Source organism: Hoplias malabaricus, chromosome X2 (genome assembly GCF_029633855.1).
Source record: "Hoplias malabaricus isolate fHopMal1 chromosome X2, fHopMal1.hap1, whole genome shotgun sequence".
NCBI lineage: Eukaryota > Metazoa > Chordata > Actinopteri > Characiformes > Erythrinidae > Hoplias > Hoplias malabaricus.
In genome coordinates, this window is record NC_089819.1 from 40,118,317 (window position 1) to 40,137,309 (window position 18,993).

At 42.1% G+C, this 18,993-nt stretch overlaps 1 protein-coding gene across 1 annotated transcript in view; it reads right to left on the reverse strand.

Moving 5' to 3' along the window:
- Nucleotides 1-18,993, reverse strand: part of LOC136676333 (aryl hydrocarbon receptor-like) — a 58,853-nt gene that overhangs the window by 14,451 nt on the left and 25,409 nt on the right. The window contains exons 3-6 of the mRNA XM_066653250.1: nt 16,394-16,491; nt 12,706-12,795; nt 11,948-12,074; nt 10,408-10,541 (exon numbers count right to left, since the gene is read on the reverse strand). Coding sequence (XP_066509347.1) covers nt 10,408-10,541; nt 11,948-12,074; nt 12,706-12,795; nt 16,394-16,491 — 449 coding nt within the window. The remainder of the gene's footprint in view (nt 1-10,407; nt 10,542-11,947; nt 12,075-12,705; nt 12,796-16,393; nt 16,492-18,993) is intronic.

An 18,993-nucleotide genomic window follows, 5' to 3' on the forward strand; every position in this document is an offset into this window, starting at 1 on the left:
GAGGGCCCGAAACCTCATCCGCCCTCACACCAATACAAGCGCTACCCTCCTCGCAGGCCAGACAGAAATCACGACAAAGATTTCTGGAACCCTCGGGACAGGGCTGGGTATGGTCGTGACTATTACCCTGCAGAAAACCGCGGTGCGGACCGTGGAAAACCATCACATCCCCATAAGGGATATGAGCGAACAGCTCAGAACCAGCTTTCTGATTCTAATAGAGAAAAGAAAGGGAAATACTGGTATCAAAATAAAGAAAATCACGCTAAAGACCAGCTTAAAGGCAAGGAATTCAGCTCTAAGGAGTTAGAGGACATCCGCCGAATGCTTGCAATGATTTGCAAAGAGAAAAAGAAAAAACCTGACGTTCTTTCTATCACCTCTGTGCGGTCTAGCCCAAAGCCATCCTCTAACACCCCAGAAATGTTAGAGAGTTATGTAGGAGAAGTGACAAGTGAAGCTCCGTCTTCGAGCGCACCGTGCAATCTCCTCGTGACCCAAACAAACACTAAAGACCCAGTGATACAGGGGGGTGACTTGCAAACACCCTCCAGTGCTGTTTTAGTTGTTCAGTTAGACGGTAAAGAAGGTTTTAATAACCCTTCAGTCATCGAAGGTGACACACCCGTCCGACAATTCATGGGACACTTAACTGAGAAAGGGGTTGCACGCAAATTCTATTTGTCCACCATTGTGGAGAGAAGGCTAGTACATGAGGCCCTGTTGGACACTGCATCAGATGTCACGCTCATGTCTTCCGCCTTGTTCCACCAGGTTCGAGCCATTGCGCGGCGTGAAAATCGCGAGATACAGCTCCAAAACTGTTCTCTTAAAATTCAGCCGTATTCACATGCAGGCCTCACTATCCAATCTATGGCACTAATACACTTAGCCATCGGACCAATGACTTTAGTGCACCCAGTTCATGTGTCTCCTCTCGAAACAATTCCCTTCCTCATCGGCAAAGATCTCCTTAATCGCTTCGAACCACTGATTGACTTCAAAAGGTCAAAGATCTGGGCACAAGTGCGTGAGCCTTTACCCATCTGCACCCCACACCACCGGGAAGCTCAGTGCTGCCGTCTCGAAATCCGGCCTGAATCAATAGGAGATCCACCAAATCAGATCTCTCACTTTGAGGAAGAGGAAACTGAGCCCATGGCGGCCACACCAGAGACAGCAGTCTCTCCCTGGCCCCCTAGTGCCATGTTAGAACAACGGAACACATTCCTATGCACTTTCACTAAACCGTCCACAACAGACGCTCCCGGCCTTCCCATCGTGAATGGTCTCACAATGCAGGACTATCATGTGGACAATGCAGTTCTGGCTCTGTGGACTGACAAGTCCGCCATAAGCCAAACCCTCTTTAACACTCTGCGCCTCACTCAACCAAATATTCCTTTGGTGAGCAGTCCTTGTCACTTTCCTCTTAACCCGACATCAAAATTAATGTCACCCATTGATGGAATTTGCGCTTTAACCATCCAGTGGAACAAAAGGGTACTCACCCACTATTTCTTGGTCGTCCCTAACTTGCCGCACGATGCTTACATTGGAAGTGACTTCTTGGTTCGCCTCGATGTCCACGTAGACACCCTCAATAGTGTGCTGTGGTCTTTGACTGATGTTTCAACGAAAACTTGGTCCTCGGATCTCAGCAACCTAGGCTCAGGACAAACTATTCCCGAGGTATGTCAGGTCACTAACCAAGGTTCACTTGTGGTACCTGCGAACACCGCAAATGTACCCATCCGCTTAATCATGCGACCTGGCCAACACTTAAGCCACGCGCATGCACTTTTCCAACCGTCACCTCAGTTCTTCGAACTAGGCCTCACCCTCGAAGCCACACCTTTGGTGGAAACACGAGCAAGATCCACCTATCTATTCGTACGAAACGAAACCACTCAACCCTTGACAATCCCTCACTCATCTCCTCTGGGTTGGTTAGTCAGTACGAAATTCCATGACTTCGAGTTGCGAATCCCGATCATAGGACCAATGCCTGAATCCCTGCTTCTTGATCATCCAGAATCAAAGGTGTTCTACACTCATCCGACACGAGCTGTTGCTCTCTTCTCAGCTCTGGACATGAGTAAAGACGCCATTTGCAGGATAGCTCTCGCTGATGACAATCAAATGACGGTCATGGTTCTTTCCTTAGATTCATCCCCGGAATCCTCCCAGGAACCACCTCCTCCTCCCGAAGCGGGAGCAAACACTTCAAATTCACGTACTTCAAAAGAACTATCTGACTCCGAATTCCGTATCCAAGTCGAGCAAGTTCTAAAGGAGGTCGACGCCCTCCAAAGCAAAGAAGAACGTGAGAAACTCTGTGAAGTGCTCCTTAAATATCAGAAATCTTTTGCCAAAGATTCAACGGACTGTGGTCTCACTGATATTCATTCAGTGCGCATTCCCGCTCGTCCAGGAGCACCACCCACGCTTGTCCGCCAATACAAAATTCCGTTGGCATCCTATGAACCGGTACAAGAAATCATTGATGACTTGCTGGAAAAGGGCATAATTCGACCCTGCAACAGCACATATTCGGCACCATTATGGCCCGTCATTAAACCAAATGGTAAATGGCGCTTAACCATCGACTATCGGAAACTAAATCAACAGGTTCCCTTGTCTCGGTGGCCGATGACACAATTGGAGCAAGAACTTCCCTCGGTCCGAAACGCTAAATACTTTTCCACCATCGATGTAGCCTCTGACTTCTGGACCATCCCGGTGCAAGCAGAAGACCAACACAAGCTCGCTTTCACTTTCGCAAACCGACAGTACACATTCACTCGGTGCCCTTTTGGATATGCCAACTCACCCGTGGAGTTTAATATTTTCTTAAACAAAGCATGCCCTGATGCCCGCGAGCGAGGCACGCTCATATATGTGGATGACATACTCATGCGTAACCACTCCCTACAGGCACACATTGACGAGATTGATCATGTTCTTGACCAGCTCACAACAGCAGGTGCGAAAATATCACTCTCCAAATGTCAGTGGTGCAGAACAAAAGTGAATTACGTCGGTCTGCTCATAAGCACTGATGGTGTTGAACCACAAGTGAGTCGAGTGCAAGGGGTAACAAACCTCGCAGCACCCACCAATCTTAAGGAACTCCGCAGTTTCTTAGGAATATGCAACTACTCAAGACAATTCATAGAAAACTATGCGGACCTAGCTCGTCCACTTTATGACCTCCTGAAAAAGGATACTCCATTCACCTGGGGCGAAGCCCAGGAACACGCCATGCAGGCACTGAAATCGAAACTGTGCACGGCTCCATGCCTTGCCTATCCTGACAGTAACAAAGAATTCTACCTAGAAGTAGGGTTCTCGGACCACTGTCTCAGCTCCGGTCTGTATCAATTACACGACAGAGACAAACATGTCATAGCCTATGCTAGTAAAACTATGCTGGCTGCCGAAAACAAATACAGTGACTGCGAAAAAGCACTACTAGCAACAGTGTGGGCAGTCAAACATTTCTCCAACTATCTAGGTAGTCAGAAGGTGATTGTTGAAACTCATCATCAGCCAGTCACTTTCCTAAACAGCCAACGAATTCGAGAGGGTGTAGTAACTAACGCTCGAGTAGCAGCCTGGCTAATGGCTCTCCAAAGCTTTGACTTAGAGGTACGTTACACGCAAAACTACAAGAGCCCCCTAGGCACAGGCCTTGCTTCCTGCAGGCGATGCGAAGGAAACATTCCTTCCCAAGTGCCACAAGCTCCAGAAACCCTCTTACCTACCGTGGCTAACCACCACTATTTCGATCCTAACACATGCAAAGACCTTGTCACTGCGTATGTAGATGGTTGTTCGTTCCGCCGAGAACACACCCTGATGGCAGGGGTGGGTATTATCGGAATAAACGGATGGCCTCACGAACCCCTAAGTTTCAAATTGGGTGCCCAGTCCTCCCAATATGCTGAAATAGCAGGAATTCTCATCACAATCCAGTCTGCGGTCCAGAAAAGCGTAAAAACATTGGTGATCTGCACAGATTCCAACTACGCGCGCCTAAGCTTAGCCAAACAAGGGGCCCGCGAAGGCACATCGTGGACATTCGATCCCTCCCTTTATCCAAACCCACCCGACATCGAAGTCCTAGCTGTCACACGGTCTCGAACTGTAACGAAGGCGTCGCTTGACAATGCTAAACCTACCATTGTCTCTATTAACCCTGCTTTTGCGGACGCTGACTTAATTACTCTCCAAGCTCGAGACTCATCCATTTCTAAAATGCATAGCCATGTCTCTGACCCATCTACTTATCCCATCACAGCCCAAGATCTTGACACCATACCAGGCCTTAAAAACCTATACGGCGCCAGAGCGTCCCTCCAAGTCGTCAAAGGCTTGCTAGTTCATGCCACTGACTCGCACACTTCACCTATGTTCGTGGTTCCTCAGTGCCACAGGGGGGTGATGCTGATGCACGCCCATGACTCCCCATCTGCGGGACACAAAGGGGTCAAAGCAACACACCATGCGCTCCAGCAGGTGGCATATTGGCCCCATATGGTAAAAGATGTGGCTGACTACATTAAAGGCTGTCTGGTATGTTGCCAATTTCAACCCTCGAATCCTCTTCATAGATCCCCCTTGCAAAAGAAAGGATTATCCTTCCCTTGGTCAAACCTCCAGATAGACTGGGTCGGACCACTCACTCGAACAGTAAGAGGTAACAAGTACTTCCTCACAGTCACGTGTGCATTCACTAAATGGGTAGAATGCCTCCCCGCACCGAATGACACAGCGCTAACCACTGCATACTTACTGATGAACCATGTCTTCTCACGGTTTGGCCTACCCAGCCGTGTCGACTCTGACAGAGGGACACATTTCACAGCTGAGGTCATGCAGCAGCTCTGGCAACTCTTAGGAGTAAAAGCCAGCCTTCACATTAGCTACCATCCTCAAAGCTCAGGTCAGGTAGAGCGAGCCAATCGAACTGTTGTTAGCATACTAAAAAAGTACGTAGCAGCAAACCAACTACCCCTTGTACTGATGGCCATACGGGCGACCCCACACGATGCAGTCGGGGTCTCACCCTTTGAGTTGATAACAGGGAGACAAATGACTCTGCCTCTACATCTGTTATATCAGCCAGGTGAAGCAAGCATAGCCGTAGCCTACACCACTCATCAGTATATGGAGGATCTGCAGAAACACCTCAAAGCCACTTTCGCCTTTGCCCAGCAGAAACTGGAAAAAAGTGCAGAAGGTCGCAAAGCGTACTATGATCACAAAGCATCCCACGACGAACTCCAAATAGGGGACAAGGTATGGTACTACATCTTTGTCCAACCTGTTGGAAGGTCGCGAAAAACAGGGGGGGATTTGGCCCGCAAATTCCTACCCCGATGGTCCGGTCCCTATAAGATAACAGACAAACTGTCCCCCGTTGTTTACAGGATCAAAATAAACAAAGCTCGGGGCTGTACTGAACTCAAATGGGTCCACCGCAACCAAATCCGACCGCACACAACCCCCATGGGACTTGTAGGGGATACTAACGCTTGTGTTAGATCATAAACGACAGAACCAAAGGCAGGAAGGGTGTTGATTAACAAACAACTACAACCTTCTACTCACACCTTTGTTCTCCTATCCCTTTTCCCTTTTTCTCTCACTCTTTAGCAGGCAACGAGCTTCTAACCAGACTGAGGACACTCAGGGTGCAAGTGTTTACCCTAGGAAACTTTTATCAAAAGGGGGGTATCGTGAAAATTTTTATAATTTGTCTAAACGACTCGCCGTAAATACCCTAAATCTAACCATGAGCATCTCTTCCGGTAGGATGGCCCCACTGCTCATTCTCCTGATCGTCGGCTCCCTAGGAACCGCCGTGCTCCCTCAAGTGATCGAACCGGGTCCTGACTCAGGAATAATACTGAAAGACCAGCCGGGACTGCTGATCACTAATTGCCGCCTCCATACCCAGAGAGTATTTGTACGGTTGAATCCCGCCGAAGCGTGTAGCAAAAACCTACCGATAACCACGCTGCAGACTGGCCGGAATGGAGTTAGATGGACCGAGGAAGCTATCAGCCATGCTGAAGCCGACGTAACTCACATGCTCCGCCAGCTACGAAAGTTCACCGTAACACAATCAGAACTAAATGGTTTTAACAAACGACCTAAACGCTTCATAGCCGGATTGCTAATTGCAGCTGCAATTGTGGGATCACTACTGAGTCTCGGAACGTCCGCCGTCAATGTAGCCACTGTTAAACGTCAAGTAGGGGAACTGCAAGCTGAAATTCCGAACATTAAAACCCAATTAGACAAACAGCAGCAGCACCTGCAAACAATTGGGCAAACCCTACGTGGCACCGTCGTAGTGCTCAACGCTCACAGTGTCGCTTTGAACAAAACGCTCCAGACGGTTAACTCTATGCTTTCAGTGGTACAACTTGACCTTGCCCACATCCAGCTTGTGAATATGTTATTGTCTGATATGCTACAAAAAATCAGCTCCTCTGTAGATAGCCTAGCCATGGGGAGAATTCCTCCCTACCTGGTGCCTCTATCCTTAGTACAGGAGATTTTATCTACAGCAACTCGAGAAGTAGTTACTGATCTCCAGGCCCACCTAGCCTATACCTTAGGTAGCATCATCCCAATTTATGTTAATCCTCAAGACCGAGAATTAGCTTTCATCATTAACCTTCCCATAATGGCGCCTGAAAACATCTACCGCTTGAAAGATGTTGTCAACGTTGGCTTATGGCAAGATTCTGCCTACGTTCGTGTAAAAACAACATCTCTTGTAGCATACCAAGATGATAACCCTGACCTATATCTGGTACCCAATTTGCTTATGTGCACACTCACTAAAGACATTCACTACTTGTGCCCTAGCAAACCTTTCATTCGTGACAGCGCAAATGGGATCTGTGGCCTCAAGCCTATGATGAGTAACACTCAATGCCCGGTAGTCGTCACACCCCGACGTTTGGTAACCAGTACTCAAGCTGAAATTGTTGGAAATCGTTGGTTGGTTAACACCCCCTTTAGAGAGGCCCTACTAACCTATGATCAACATGACACTTCAGAAAGGGTACTCCTTCCTAGCCAAACCTTCTGGGTAGACGTCCCCATAAACACAATCTTACATGTAGGAGACCTGGCCCTGTATCACCTAAACCCTGACCAAAACCCTGAGAGCGACATAGAAATCTCAGAGTTCTTCTCCAAACACACCATCGAGCTAGATACTAAAACACTAACTCGCCTAGAATATGAGGGAACCCAAGTCATTGATCTAACCCCCGTAGATAACACTCTTAGAGAGCTGTCGTCTCAACCCCTATGGCCAGTTCAGCCTGTCACCTATGCATGGTCCACTCCGGACACCTTACTAGTTACCCTGGTAGGACTAGGATATCTTCTTACCTTTGGTATAGCTTGGTTCTATTTCAAACGCACTTGAGCCCTCCAGAGCAGGTTAGAAACTTGGTCTAATAAAATGGTCAAATTCGTTAGACAAAAAGCATGCAAACATACACATTCCATATGCACCCATACACTAATAGGAATACATCAGCTCTGGAAATGTGTTTGAATATGCTTGCTGATCTCACCTTCCTCCACAGCAAAAGTTCTTTTCAGCTCCATGCTCCCTGCCGAACCATAAAACTGAAAAGAAAGGGGGGAATGTAGTGGAGTATGGACCGAATATAGATAAACAATGAAAAATCAAAATGAAGAAATAAAGAAATGAAAAGTTTTGAATTAAATCTTTCTCACTCTGACCAGGACTTTCATCTGGTCCCGAAGTCAGCATTCCACGAACCGCAGTGGACAAAGACCCCGCAGCCCCCACACACTCACAGAACCTTACGCACGCACCTAATCTAACATCAAGGACACTTTCAAGTGACACATGGCCCCCAACACCCCCTTCTCTCTTCAGGAACTAGAGAGATAACCCGTTTATGATGCCTGTGAGAAACAGGAACACAGAACAAAGAAGAGAGTTTTTACGGCCCTCTTTTACGACAAGGGCGCCTAAGTGTCCGCTCATTATCGCTTACAGAATCAGCAAATGGTTAACGAAAGGGACCTCGGTTGAACCCCCGTGACTCACCTATTCGACAACCAACACGGCATGGACCAACAGCGACCCCAAATGGACACTGGCGAAACTACGCCTCGCTCGGGGTCGCCTAAACAAATGACGGAAATGAAATCAAATTCTGATTAAATGTGTATAAACAAATGTATTAATGTCACTTTCTGTGCCCTCAGATGAATGCCCACCTTCTAATGAAATGATGTATATTGCTGTTGTCAACCATGAAAAGAAGTTCTGTTTCTGATTAGAAAAGTGAATTAAAAACCAGGATCAATACTTCTAACGTATTATTGTAACTGGGACATAAACACAACGTACCCAAGATGAAATCTTATGTAAATGTTTGATATTAATAATCCAGTATACTCATTGTTATATGTTACTAAAATGTATAAGGAATTTCAATATGCGAAAGTTATTTTCAGTCTCTGTGAATCGCTGATTCAAATTCCCCCTACTCTCTCCCCCTCGTGAGAGTCACGTGAGCCTGAACTCGCATCCAATCGGAAAAGGACGCCTCCCATGAGGGTGTGACCGCGCTGGCTTTGAAAACCAGTTCAGCTCAGTTCAGTTCAAATCAAACAGAAAACGGAGAAGAAAGAACAACAACAGTTCAAGGAAATCCGAGGGACTTCGAAACAACAAAGAGATCAGCAGAAAACATCGCTCCAAGCTCCAAAACCTCTCCAAAGCGAGACGCTTTCTCCTTCACGCCGACGAAAGAAACAAAGAAGAACCTTAAAGGGACTTCATCAAAGCTTACAAGAGATGTATTGAATTAGCTAGAGTATGAAGTCTTACTAATATGTCGAATGATTTGTTTTGTTTTGATGTTTTGTTTTATTGCCCATCGAAGTGTGATCTCGCGAGTCATCAAAGTAGGCGAAACTTATTCGTGGCCAGAATAAGATATCAACCTTTTTGATTAGTTGATAGCAGATATATTAATGTTATAAAGCTGACTTCTGAAGGCATTACTCCTGGAAAACCGAACAACGAGACGAGCTAACACTCTAAAAAAAGCCACTCCACTTCGGTGAGAAACCAGCCACGTCTGCGACTCTCCAAAGAGGGGAAATCTCGATCGACGCCGCTCCGCCTGAAGCCGAGAGCTTCTAACTCAACCGGAAGGGAACCTCCTTCACAAGCGGGCCTGTCTCTCACTACGTGGAAACGACGAGAAACAACCCAGAACACGGAAGTTAAACAGCAGGACGCGACGGCTCGGTGAAACGGCAAACGAGTAAGCTAGCAGATCTCACACTTTTCCAGGAGCTGATGCCTAATTAAATCCCTTTATAATTTGCCATTAATTAAACCTTAGTTAGCAACACTTTAGTTACAAGTCAGAAGTGCCTAGCGTATCGCTACAGTCGAATTGGCTTCCCCTGCTTTGATGCCGTGAGATTTCAAGATCACGCTATGTTAAGTAAATATCCTTCTCTTTGTTAATAAAACTTTCATTATTTGAAATTACAGTGTACGCAGTTTGTTCATTAGAATTTCTGAAAATCCTGAAGAACTCACTTAGCTTGATTATTATTCATTCTCAAACTAATTATTAACGTTTTAATTGCTTAAGCCAATTATAAACTTTAATTAATATCATTAAGTCAAATATCAGAGATTATAGGAGTTTGAATAAGGTCAACGCTATAAACACAAACTATAAATATAGATATAGAAATATATTTATATTTCTCGGCGTATGATTAAAAACCCAACATACGCTACAATAGTGAACTATCATTAGAAATAATAATACTGTATATAATACCCCTTATATAATTATTCATTATATATATTATATATATATAGTTTATACCCTGAGATTTTGGATCATAAATATTACAGATGTCAGTTGTAAAATTACATTTCCAAATGTCAAACTATTCCCACCCCTGGTTTACTTTTATTATCGTAATACTTTTTATGTTTTGTTACTGTAGTGTGGGCAAAATGAAGCATAAAATCATTGTGTGTGAAACTGGACCCTATCCACTATTCATTTTATTAAAGTGCCCTATAATAGGGAACTGAATTCAGGAGGATAGTGAAAGACTTATGAGTTTTTTCCAAACAACACAGTGTATTATGGGTATCCCCTATTCAGTAGAATACATGGGTTGTACATTAATTTTTGCGGTGCACTGTAGGATTGTTTAAGTGCACTGAATATTGTCCACTATATTTTTTTTACTACAAAATGATGGAACCACAAAATAGGGTACTATAGAGTGAATAGGGTACAGTTAATGATGAGCTTTTACTGGCTTGTGTCCAGCGATGGTGGTGTAGGTACTGACCAGAAAACCTGAGGAGTTGTCAAGGAGGCAACGGAAACGACAGACAAAGCTTCTTTCCAGAAAGGAAGAGTTTTCAGGTGGGAGCTGCTCGGGCTCATAGGTCACCAGTGCGGAACTGGATACATTCTCTCCATCTGAAACATACGCGCATTACATTTATGTAGCCTTTTGGTGGTCAAACATTTCACATATGTGAAATTTCAAATGAGTTTTAGTTGATTATTAAAGCCTACTCTCATAGTCCACTTTAACACTTACACTTTGCTTAGAGATGTAACCTCACCCGCAGATGCATAATTTGTGTTGTCCCTCAGTTTCTGATCACAAAGGCTACTTTTGTCTGGATATTTTTAGCTTGTAAACCACTCTTAATCTAACAGTGACTCTGATGCAGGACTTTATTTCTGATTCCTTCTTTGTGAAAAACATGGGTAATAAATCAGAAGACACATGTAGCCACAGTGGTGGTTTGGGTAATAAATAACATGGCAATATTTGTGTTGTAGACCTATTTTATTTTATTTTATTTAATTTGGTGAGGCTTCAGTGAACTCCCTCTATCCAGCCTCTGGAGAATCGGGCCATGACCTAATTGGAATTTGTTTTAAGAGTGGAATCTGTTGTGCATTGCATGGATCTCATCTGCTTTTTTTATAATTAGATTTATACAAAGGTAAAATATTTTTGAAGAAATCTGGAGGAATGAGGAAAATACAGGGTGGGCCATTTATATGGATACACCTTAATAAAATTGGAATGGATGGTGATATTAACTTCCTGTTTGTGGCATATTTAAATGGCTCACCCTGTATAATTCTTTTCAGTCACAGGTGTAGAGAGTTTGTTGTGTATTGTTGTAACATTTCCAGCTCAGCAGTAGTTCTGATAAAGGTCAGATTCCCCTCTCTCGCCCTAGACTGCATGCGCAACACAAATAGGAATGTCTAAGTAGGACTGTAAATATAGCCTTGTAAAATTAATATCCATTAAAATGTAGGAGTATTATATATTCTCTTTAAAAATGTTGTAGATAATTCGTTCATTGATTTCTGTAAGCGCTTATCCAGTTCAGGGTCACGGTGGGTCCAGAGCCTACCCTGAATCATTGGGCACAAGGCGGAGACACACCCTGGAGGGGGCGCAAGTCCTTCACAGGGCAACATATACTCACACGTTCACTGATCATTTTTTTTATTTTTAAAATTATTTGTAGATAATATAATGAATACATACTGAATTTAAAATAGTTTAGTGGATTACTAATAACTGGGATGGGACTCTACAATGAGCGCAGGAAAACAAAAGCTGCCATTGCGTTATCACTAATGTGCTCTTCACTAACATTAACTATGAACTTTCTCACATGCTTCTTGCTCTCCACCCCCATATTCTCCTCTGTATATTAGCGTGAGTGCCTGCAGGTACCTGTGGTTCTGGGCTGCAGTTGGCAGGAGCTTTATGGATTTATAATGTTAGTGCCTGTTTTGTGTGTGTGTGTGTGTGAGACAGAGTGTGAGAGAGAGGTTTATTATTGTGTTACCTTGCGGGGACTCATGGCTCTGGGCTACAGTGGGAGGGGGGTTTAGGGCCCAGTGAAGGTTTCGTCTGAATGCCTGCTGGTCTTCTGTATGTATCAACTCAAACACTGACTGGTGCATTACATCTGTCTGAGAGAGAGGATAATAAAATGAGAAAGGTGTATGATATACAGCATAATTTAGTAGTATCACATACTAGTACAACATCACTATAGTAGTATTTCACACAGTAGCTCAATAAAATTGTTAGTATTCCTATACCTCTAGACACAGTACACTGATGAAAATAAATGACATGCATTTTTGTGTATGATACACACTGTTATTGTATCAGACGCCTTTTGGTCCCTTGGTGTATTTCCGATGGGCCCCATGTGATCTCTGTATTAAAATGGATGGGTTTGTGTGTGTGTGTGTGTATGTGAACGAGTGAAGTGATCAGCTATAATCTGTGTATGAAAACTTGTGCATAATACTTCCAGTAAATACTATTAGCTGGACTAATCTCTTTTTATCTGCATGGAGAGAGAAGCAACCTGCTCTGTGTGTGTGTTTGTGTGTGTGTGTGCATTAACATCAGCAGGATGATGTATCATTATAAATGAATTAACCTGCTGATAGATCCTGATGGACTTTGGTCTTATCCATTCCTCCATTCATTTCACAGTGTATGAGAATGAGACATTAATATAACAGCTTTCAATAGTACATTAAATCATACAATTCGAGTGTGTGTGTGTGTGTATTTGCTATATATTACCTGATGGAATCCAAGGTAATCCTGAATTGTATGAGAAGCATAGAATATGATTCCTTCTGAAGTGACCACCAACACAAATCCACTGAGAGCCTGTAAACACACACACACACACACAAATCCCGGATCAACTAACTGTGTCTTGAATCATGTACTTTAAATAAGGTATGTATTGTACAACTAATGTATAGTGAAAGACCTTAGTATATGATGTAAAAAAAAACTATTTGAGTATCATACGTTCTCTATACTCAGGGTATGGGAATATGTGAGATAAAGTGATTAAGAATAAAACTCCATTTCAAAAACCGAACAGTGCCATGAAAACAATAATCTGTGATTTGTAAATTATTTTGAAACTATTTATTTCACAATAGAACAAAGAATAGGCTCCAGTGACCAATTTGATTGTACTGATGTGTATGAACAAACTTACAATTTGAAGCCTGTAACACACACTGAAAACAGGACAAAAAAGGCTGTGAAAAATGTATAGAATATTATTATTTTTTTAACATTCCATTATACACAGTTAAATATGAAAGGTGTAAAAGTAGCATCCACCAAAGTCTTTGCAGCAAAGAGGTTCATGGCTCACCACTTTGCGCCTCTGTCCCAATATTTTGGGGTGTGTTGCAAGCATCAATTTCTAAATTTATTTATATTTAAAAATTAAATCACATTGGTCCGAGAAAATATTGAAACCTTGTCTTTGTATATTTGTCAGTTAAATAACATTTTAACCTGCATTTTATACTTTTTAAAGTGCACAGTGTAAGAGTCCAGGGTTGGATTATTGTGATCAATGTTATATAGTTACAATAACCCATGTTATATAGCAAAATATATAGTAAACAAAGCTGAAGTATAGTACACAATGTGGCAAAGTAGTAAATGATGTAGGAGTATAGGACACACTGTAGTGTAAAAATATATTAGTGTATTAGTATAGGGTGGTACAAGAGTGCAGCAGTGTTGCTGTCACGGGGATCCAGGATTCTGGGTTTGTGGGTTTGAGCCACGCTCCAGGTGACTGTGAGGAGCTGTGGTGTGTTCTCCCAGTGTCCGTGTGGGTTTCCTCTGGGTGCTCCGGTTTCCTCCCATGGTCCAAAAACTCACTTTGGTAGGTGGATTTTCTATTTAAAAGTGTCCATTGGTGTAAGTGAATGTGTGAGTGTGTGTTGCCATGTGAAGTACTGGCGCACCCTCCAGGGTATGTTTCTGCCTTTTACCCAGAGATTGGGTAGGCTCCGGACCCACTGCGACTCTGAAGTTGATAAGTGGTTACAGCCAATGAAGCAATGAATGAATGTATTAGTATAGTACATAGAGAACAGTGTAAAAAATATACTTTCAAGTGATCTCAGTGCTCCCAGCCTTTATTAAGTCGGTGTAATAAACATGAAAAATATTTAGCCTCTTCTGTTTCTCTCTGTCTCTCTCTCTCTCTACACACACACACCCCTCCAGCTGCAGTATACATGACGACATTGAGATAATAATACAGAGAGAACAGAGTCACGAAACATGCCACTGCGAGTGTGTGTTCAGTGAGAAATCACACATCAGCACTAACTTCCCTCAGCATTACAGAGTGTGTGTGTGTGTGTGTTTGTATAGGTGTGAATGTGAGTTGCCTCCAGGTTCTCACTATTTTACTATTCATCACCATCTGGAGTGCTTTACAGCATGGAGGTGTCACTACAGTAAAATGTCCAAACTTTTTATATCCGCAAAAACACACAGATACACACAGTTTCATATACAGATAACAGGCTTCAAAACAGCAATTCAGTATGAGATATTGATTTGAGATATTGTTTTTTGATTTAATTGATTTCTTTTACTGTTTTACTGGTTTGTTTATATTCAGAAGCTCTGCATCTTTTTTAATGGTGAACTGTGTAAAAATAAAAATACAACAACTGAAGATGAACTTGTTTGTAAGTTTTTATTCACTCTTTGAATTACCACAGAAACTTATTTGTTACTTGGGTTGTTAAGTTTTGTAGAATGTTTGGTCTATGTCTACTTTCATGCTTTTAGTGGTCTCCCAAATTTATAGAGAGTTCTACCTTAAGTAATCCATAACAGCAAAGATAAGCCAATATTACCCACATACAAAGCAGGAATAGGCCAATATCCTCATATTGGTTAATGATTTTTAATATTTGGAGATCTCTTTGGTGTCTAAACCTGTGAGCATTGAGAGAGAGAAAATGCCTAGCATACTGGACCTATACCTTTGGGTTTATTGCCCATTTACTGACACTGGGGATTCATAAACCAATAAGACTTGTTTCCAGCACACAGACAGACTGGAGAGCTTGCAAATGGCAAGGAAACATCCTCAGTACTTTATCAATAGCGTTTTTGTATTATAATTTTGAACCTCACCCTTAAATTTGCACTTATCTTTAAGACAGATCAGAAAAACAAACCCCACACGTTTTTTTCCATCCTTCCATAATAACATGAAAAAATTAATACTTTAAGTCTGAAAAGATGTGGCGCTCTTAAAAAGCCCACAATGAGAAAAGAAATCAGACACAAAAAAAGAAATAATGTTTGAAAATTTGGTTGGACTGACCATTCCAGAGCCCTGACCTCATCATCACTGAATGGGGGTGGGATTATTTGCTTGCAGAGAATGTAAAACCGACTTTTGAGACATTCAGGATGGGGCTGTAGGGTTCTTTAGGAAATGGAAGCTGGCATGAATAGTAAACACTGAAAAATGACATTATGTATAGTTGTAGAGATAGCAACAAACACACACACACACACACACAAAACTCACCAAACACACACAAAATATAATGAGTGCACTGACGCTCAATATAAATATTTAGGTTCATGTGTCTACAGTGAGGGTCACATAACCCCCTGCAGGGTCGAGTGCCAGTCACCACATATCAGCATCAGCATGAGAGAGAGAGAGAGAGAGAGAGAGAGAGACAGAGAGAGAAAGAGAGAGAGAGAGAGAGAGACAGAGAGAGAGAGAGCACTCACAAGGAAAGACTACATACTGTACACTATACACAAATTTTAAAATTCATTAAACACTACATCCCTAAACTAGGCACTATACTTTTGCCCTATTCACTACACAGTATATGCTACATACATACCCTAAAAAAAAATTGTGAGAGACGTGGCAGCTAAAGTAAGTCATCCATATATATATTTTCAGTGGAAAGTCAGGTATGTGGAGAATCTCTGAATACTTTCACTCATTTGATCTCCTCTGAATAATACATGATCTTTCTATATCTGCATTATTCATGAATCTGCGTCTGAAACTGGAACACAAGCCAACCTGCAAATAGCTTTCGCTCTTTCTCTCTCTGGCTCGCTCTCATTCCTTGTTTGAATTTAATTGAATCTTTCTTTCTTGCTGTATATCCCTCTCAGAATGACTCATATTGGGAACCGCCCTCAGTGCAAGAGGAAGAACCAACACTCCAAAGAAATACAGGGAAGAATCGAGGCTCAAAGGAAGCTTTAATGGGAGCCCACACTCAAAGTACCACTCAAAGGAACACTCAAAGGAATCGGAAACAGAGCTGAACAAAGATGTAAAAATGAACATTGAGAAGAATGTGTGTTGATGTGGTAACAGGCTGTTTTTTTGTTTGGTAATATTTCACATCATCTAACCACACACACACACAGACACACACATACACACCTGCAGGAGGAGTTCCCCCTCTGGAATCCATCCATCTACCAATCCTGACGCTTTATTGTTGTCATGGTTGTTGCTGTTGGTGTGGTTCTTGAGGGCAACTAGAGAGAGAGAGAGAGGGAGAGAGAGAGATGTTTTTAAAAGGCCTTTACAATGTTGTTATTAACATTTAGACCTCAAATAATCTGATAATAAGGAATATACATTAATTTTAAGCAAGCACATACACATTACACATATGTTGAGGGGCTTATGTTATTTCACAAAGTATGATAGGTTTTACGTAGATAACTGCTCCAAAAAACACCCGAATATGTATTTAGAGCTTCGGGAACTACCTTTTAATTAACTCACTCACTCACACACTCACTCATTCTCTCACACACCCACCCAGTCACTCACACACACACATACACACTCTCAAATACACATATTTTGAAACTGCACCACAAGGGGTGCTATTTATTGCAATAGAAGTGTGTTATTCAGCAGAGACAATGTGTCTATATTCATACGGTTTAAACTTTAGTCAGTTGAGCAGAATATGTATCACATGTACGACCAGTAAAATAGCATTTTTTTGTTTTCACCCTTGGGAACTGCACATGTATGAGGAAATAAAGCACATTTTGTATTTTACCATACCCACACCCCACAGTATTTTTACACTTGTGCAGCAGTTCTGTACAACCACTCTCTATATTTTTAAAGATATGCAATGAATAGTTAACAAATCATGTGTGTGTATACACATAAACCTCATTACAGCAGAGTTCTAAAAACACAATGGGTCAGTTTCAGGCCCAAATCAGAAAAATGTATCCAGCATCATGTATGACTTGAGTATTTTATTTTTATTTTTTATTTTTTAAATAGCATCAGAAAATAAAGTCAGAATTCTGAGAATAAAGTCGGAATAATTCTGAGAATAATGTTGGAAAAATTCTGAGAATAAAGTCGAAGTAATTCGCAGCACCAATAATGAGGTAGACACAACCATATTGCAACTGAGGAATGCATTGCATTGCTGAAAGCTTACTATGGTAGCTATAGACTTCAAGAATAAATACTCAGTCCTCTGGCACATTAGGACCAGATTGTGGTTTGTATTTAAATGCTATGCAACGTTGTGCAAGACCCCGTTTATTCAGAAGAGGGCATGTAGTTTCACAGGACACAATTAATGATCATAAAAATGATTGATCCAGAGCGAGTGGAACTCCGGTGTGTCCATGAAGCTCCATGGCGTTATGTCTTATGGACTGGTACAGTAAACTAAAGCCGTATGCATCGTAGTCAGGCTGCACTGACGGGGTTAGTTGTCATGTGGAATAATTCTTTTCACTTCATTGACTGCTTCTTTCACAACTCACTCTATGGCGCACAGCTGGTGAGTCTGTCTGTCTATATATTATAATAAATAATAATCCAAACAGTATAGATAAAAATGAGAGAGAGAAGGGGCAGAAAAAGAAAAAACTTGTGACCTTTCTGTAACCCACATATGCATATTCCACTTCTGTTTTCACAAGTGAAAGGAGCACCCCTCTCTCTCTCTCTCGGTCTAGTTATATGGTCAGAGGATGGACATGAACTGTGATTGGTTTAAGAACTCGTTGAGAACCACTGCTCTAGATAGGTTGTTTAAGATTCACTATATGTCCAAAAAAAAGTAGACATCCTGTGTAATGGGCTTTAATTTATACACAATGTGAAAACAGATGGTCAGTTTGTATAACTCCATAGAAAATCATTGACCAATATGATGGCACAGATCTGCATGAACCTAAGCTCATCATGTCCAATACAAGGCAGGGTACATATAAAGTCACTCCACTGTTGGGTTATGTAAAAGTGTGATGTATCTCGAGTAACTTGGAGGAAAAATGTGGTCCAGCATCATCAAACATCAGTACTTAACATCACAAATATATCACTATTATTCCTGACATCAAATCCTCATAACAAATGAGGAACAAACTCCTGACCAATGCCCTTCATTTTCAGAAGAATCTGTGTAGCACTAGGTGTGTGCAAACTTTTAACCACGTAGTGCTGCGTGACACACTCACAATTAGAAGAGATTGCCCTAATTGTCTCTTATTTAACCTCTCCAGTGACCTTTGACCTGTCCTCCAGCTTCTGTCTATTGCCCAGTGTGATCTCTGACCCTTTGCTGAGTTGTGACATAATGTAATGAACAGAAGAAAGATGTTTTTGTTTGGTGGAATATAAAGAAGCCAGCGTCTAGATGTATACCATGCTGTTTGGATGTTTGAATGAGACAATGCCAACTTTAAATGCAGGTTGATTATCTGTTAATAATCAGCCTAATGGCTCAACTGGAACAGACAACAAGAATCAAATTTCTATCTGATTAAACAAGGTGAAATCCTTCAAGCAATTCTTTAAACAATAGAATAATAGCCTGTTTTTGACACCTCTATTTGACTACAATTCCCAGTCAGAAACTCTGAGCACAAACCAACAGATGATTAATATATATAACATGGAGGATGTGAGAAGTTTCCAAAATACAGTACTGTCCCAAAGTTTTAGGCTCCTAAGATATTCTCAGTAAACATGGTGCTTGTATATTGTAT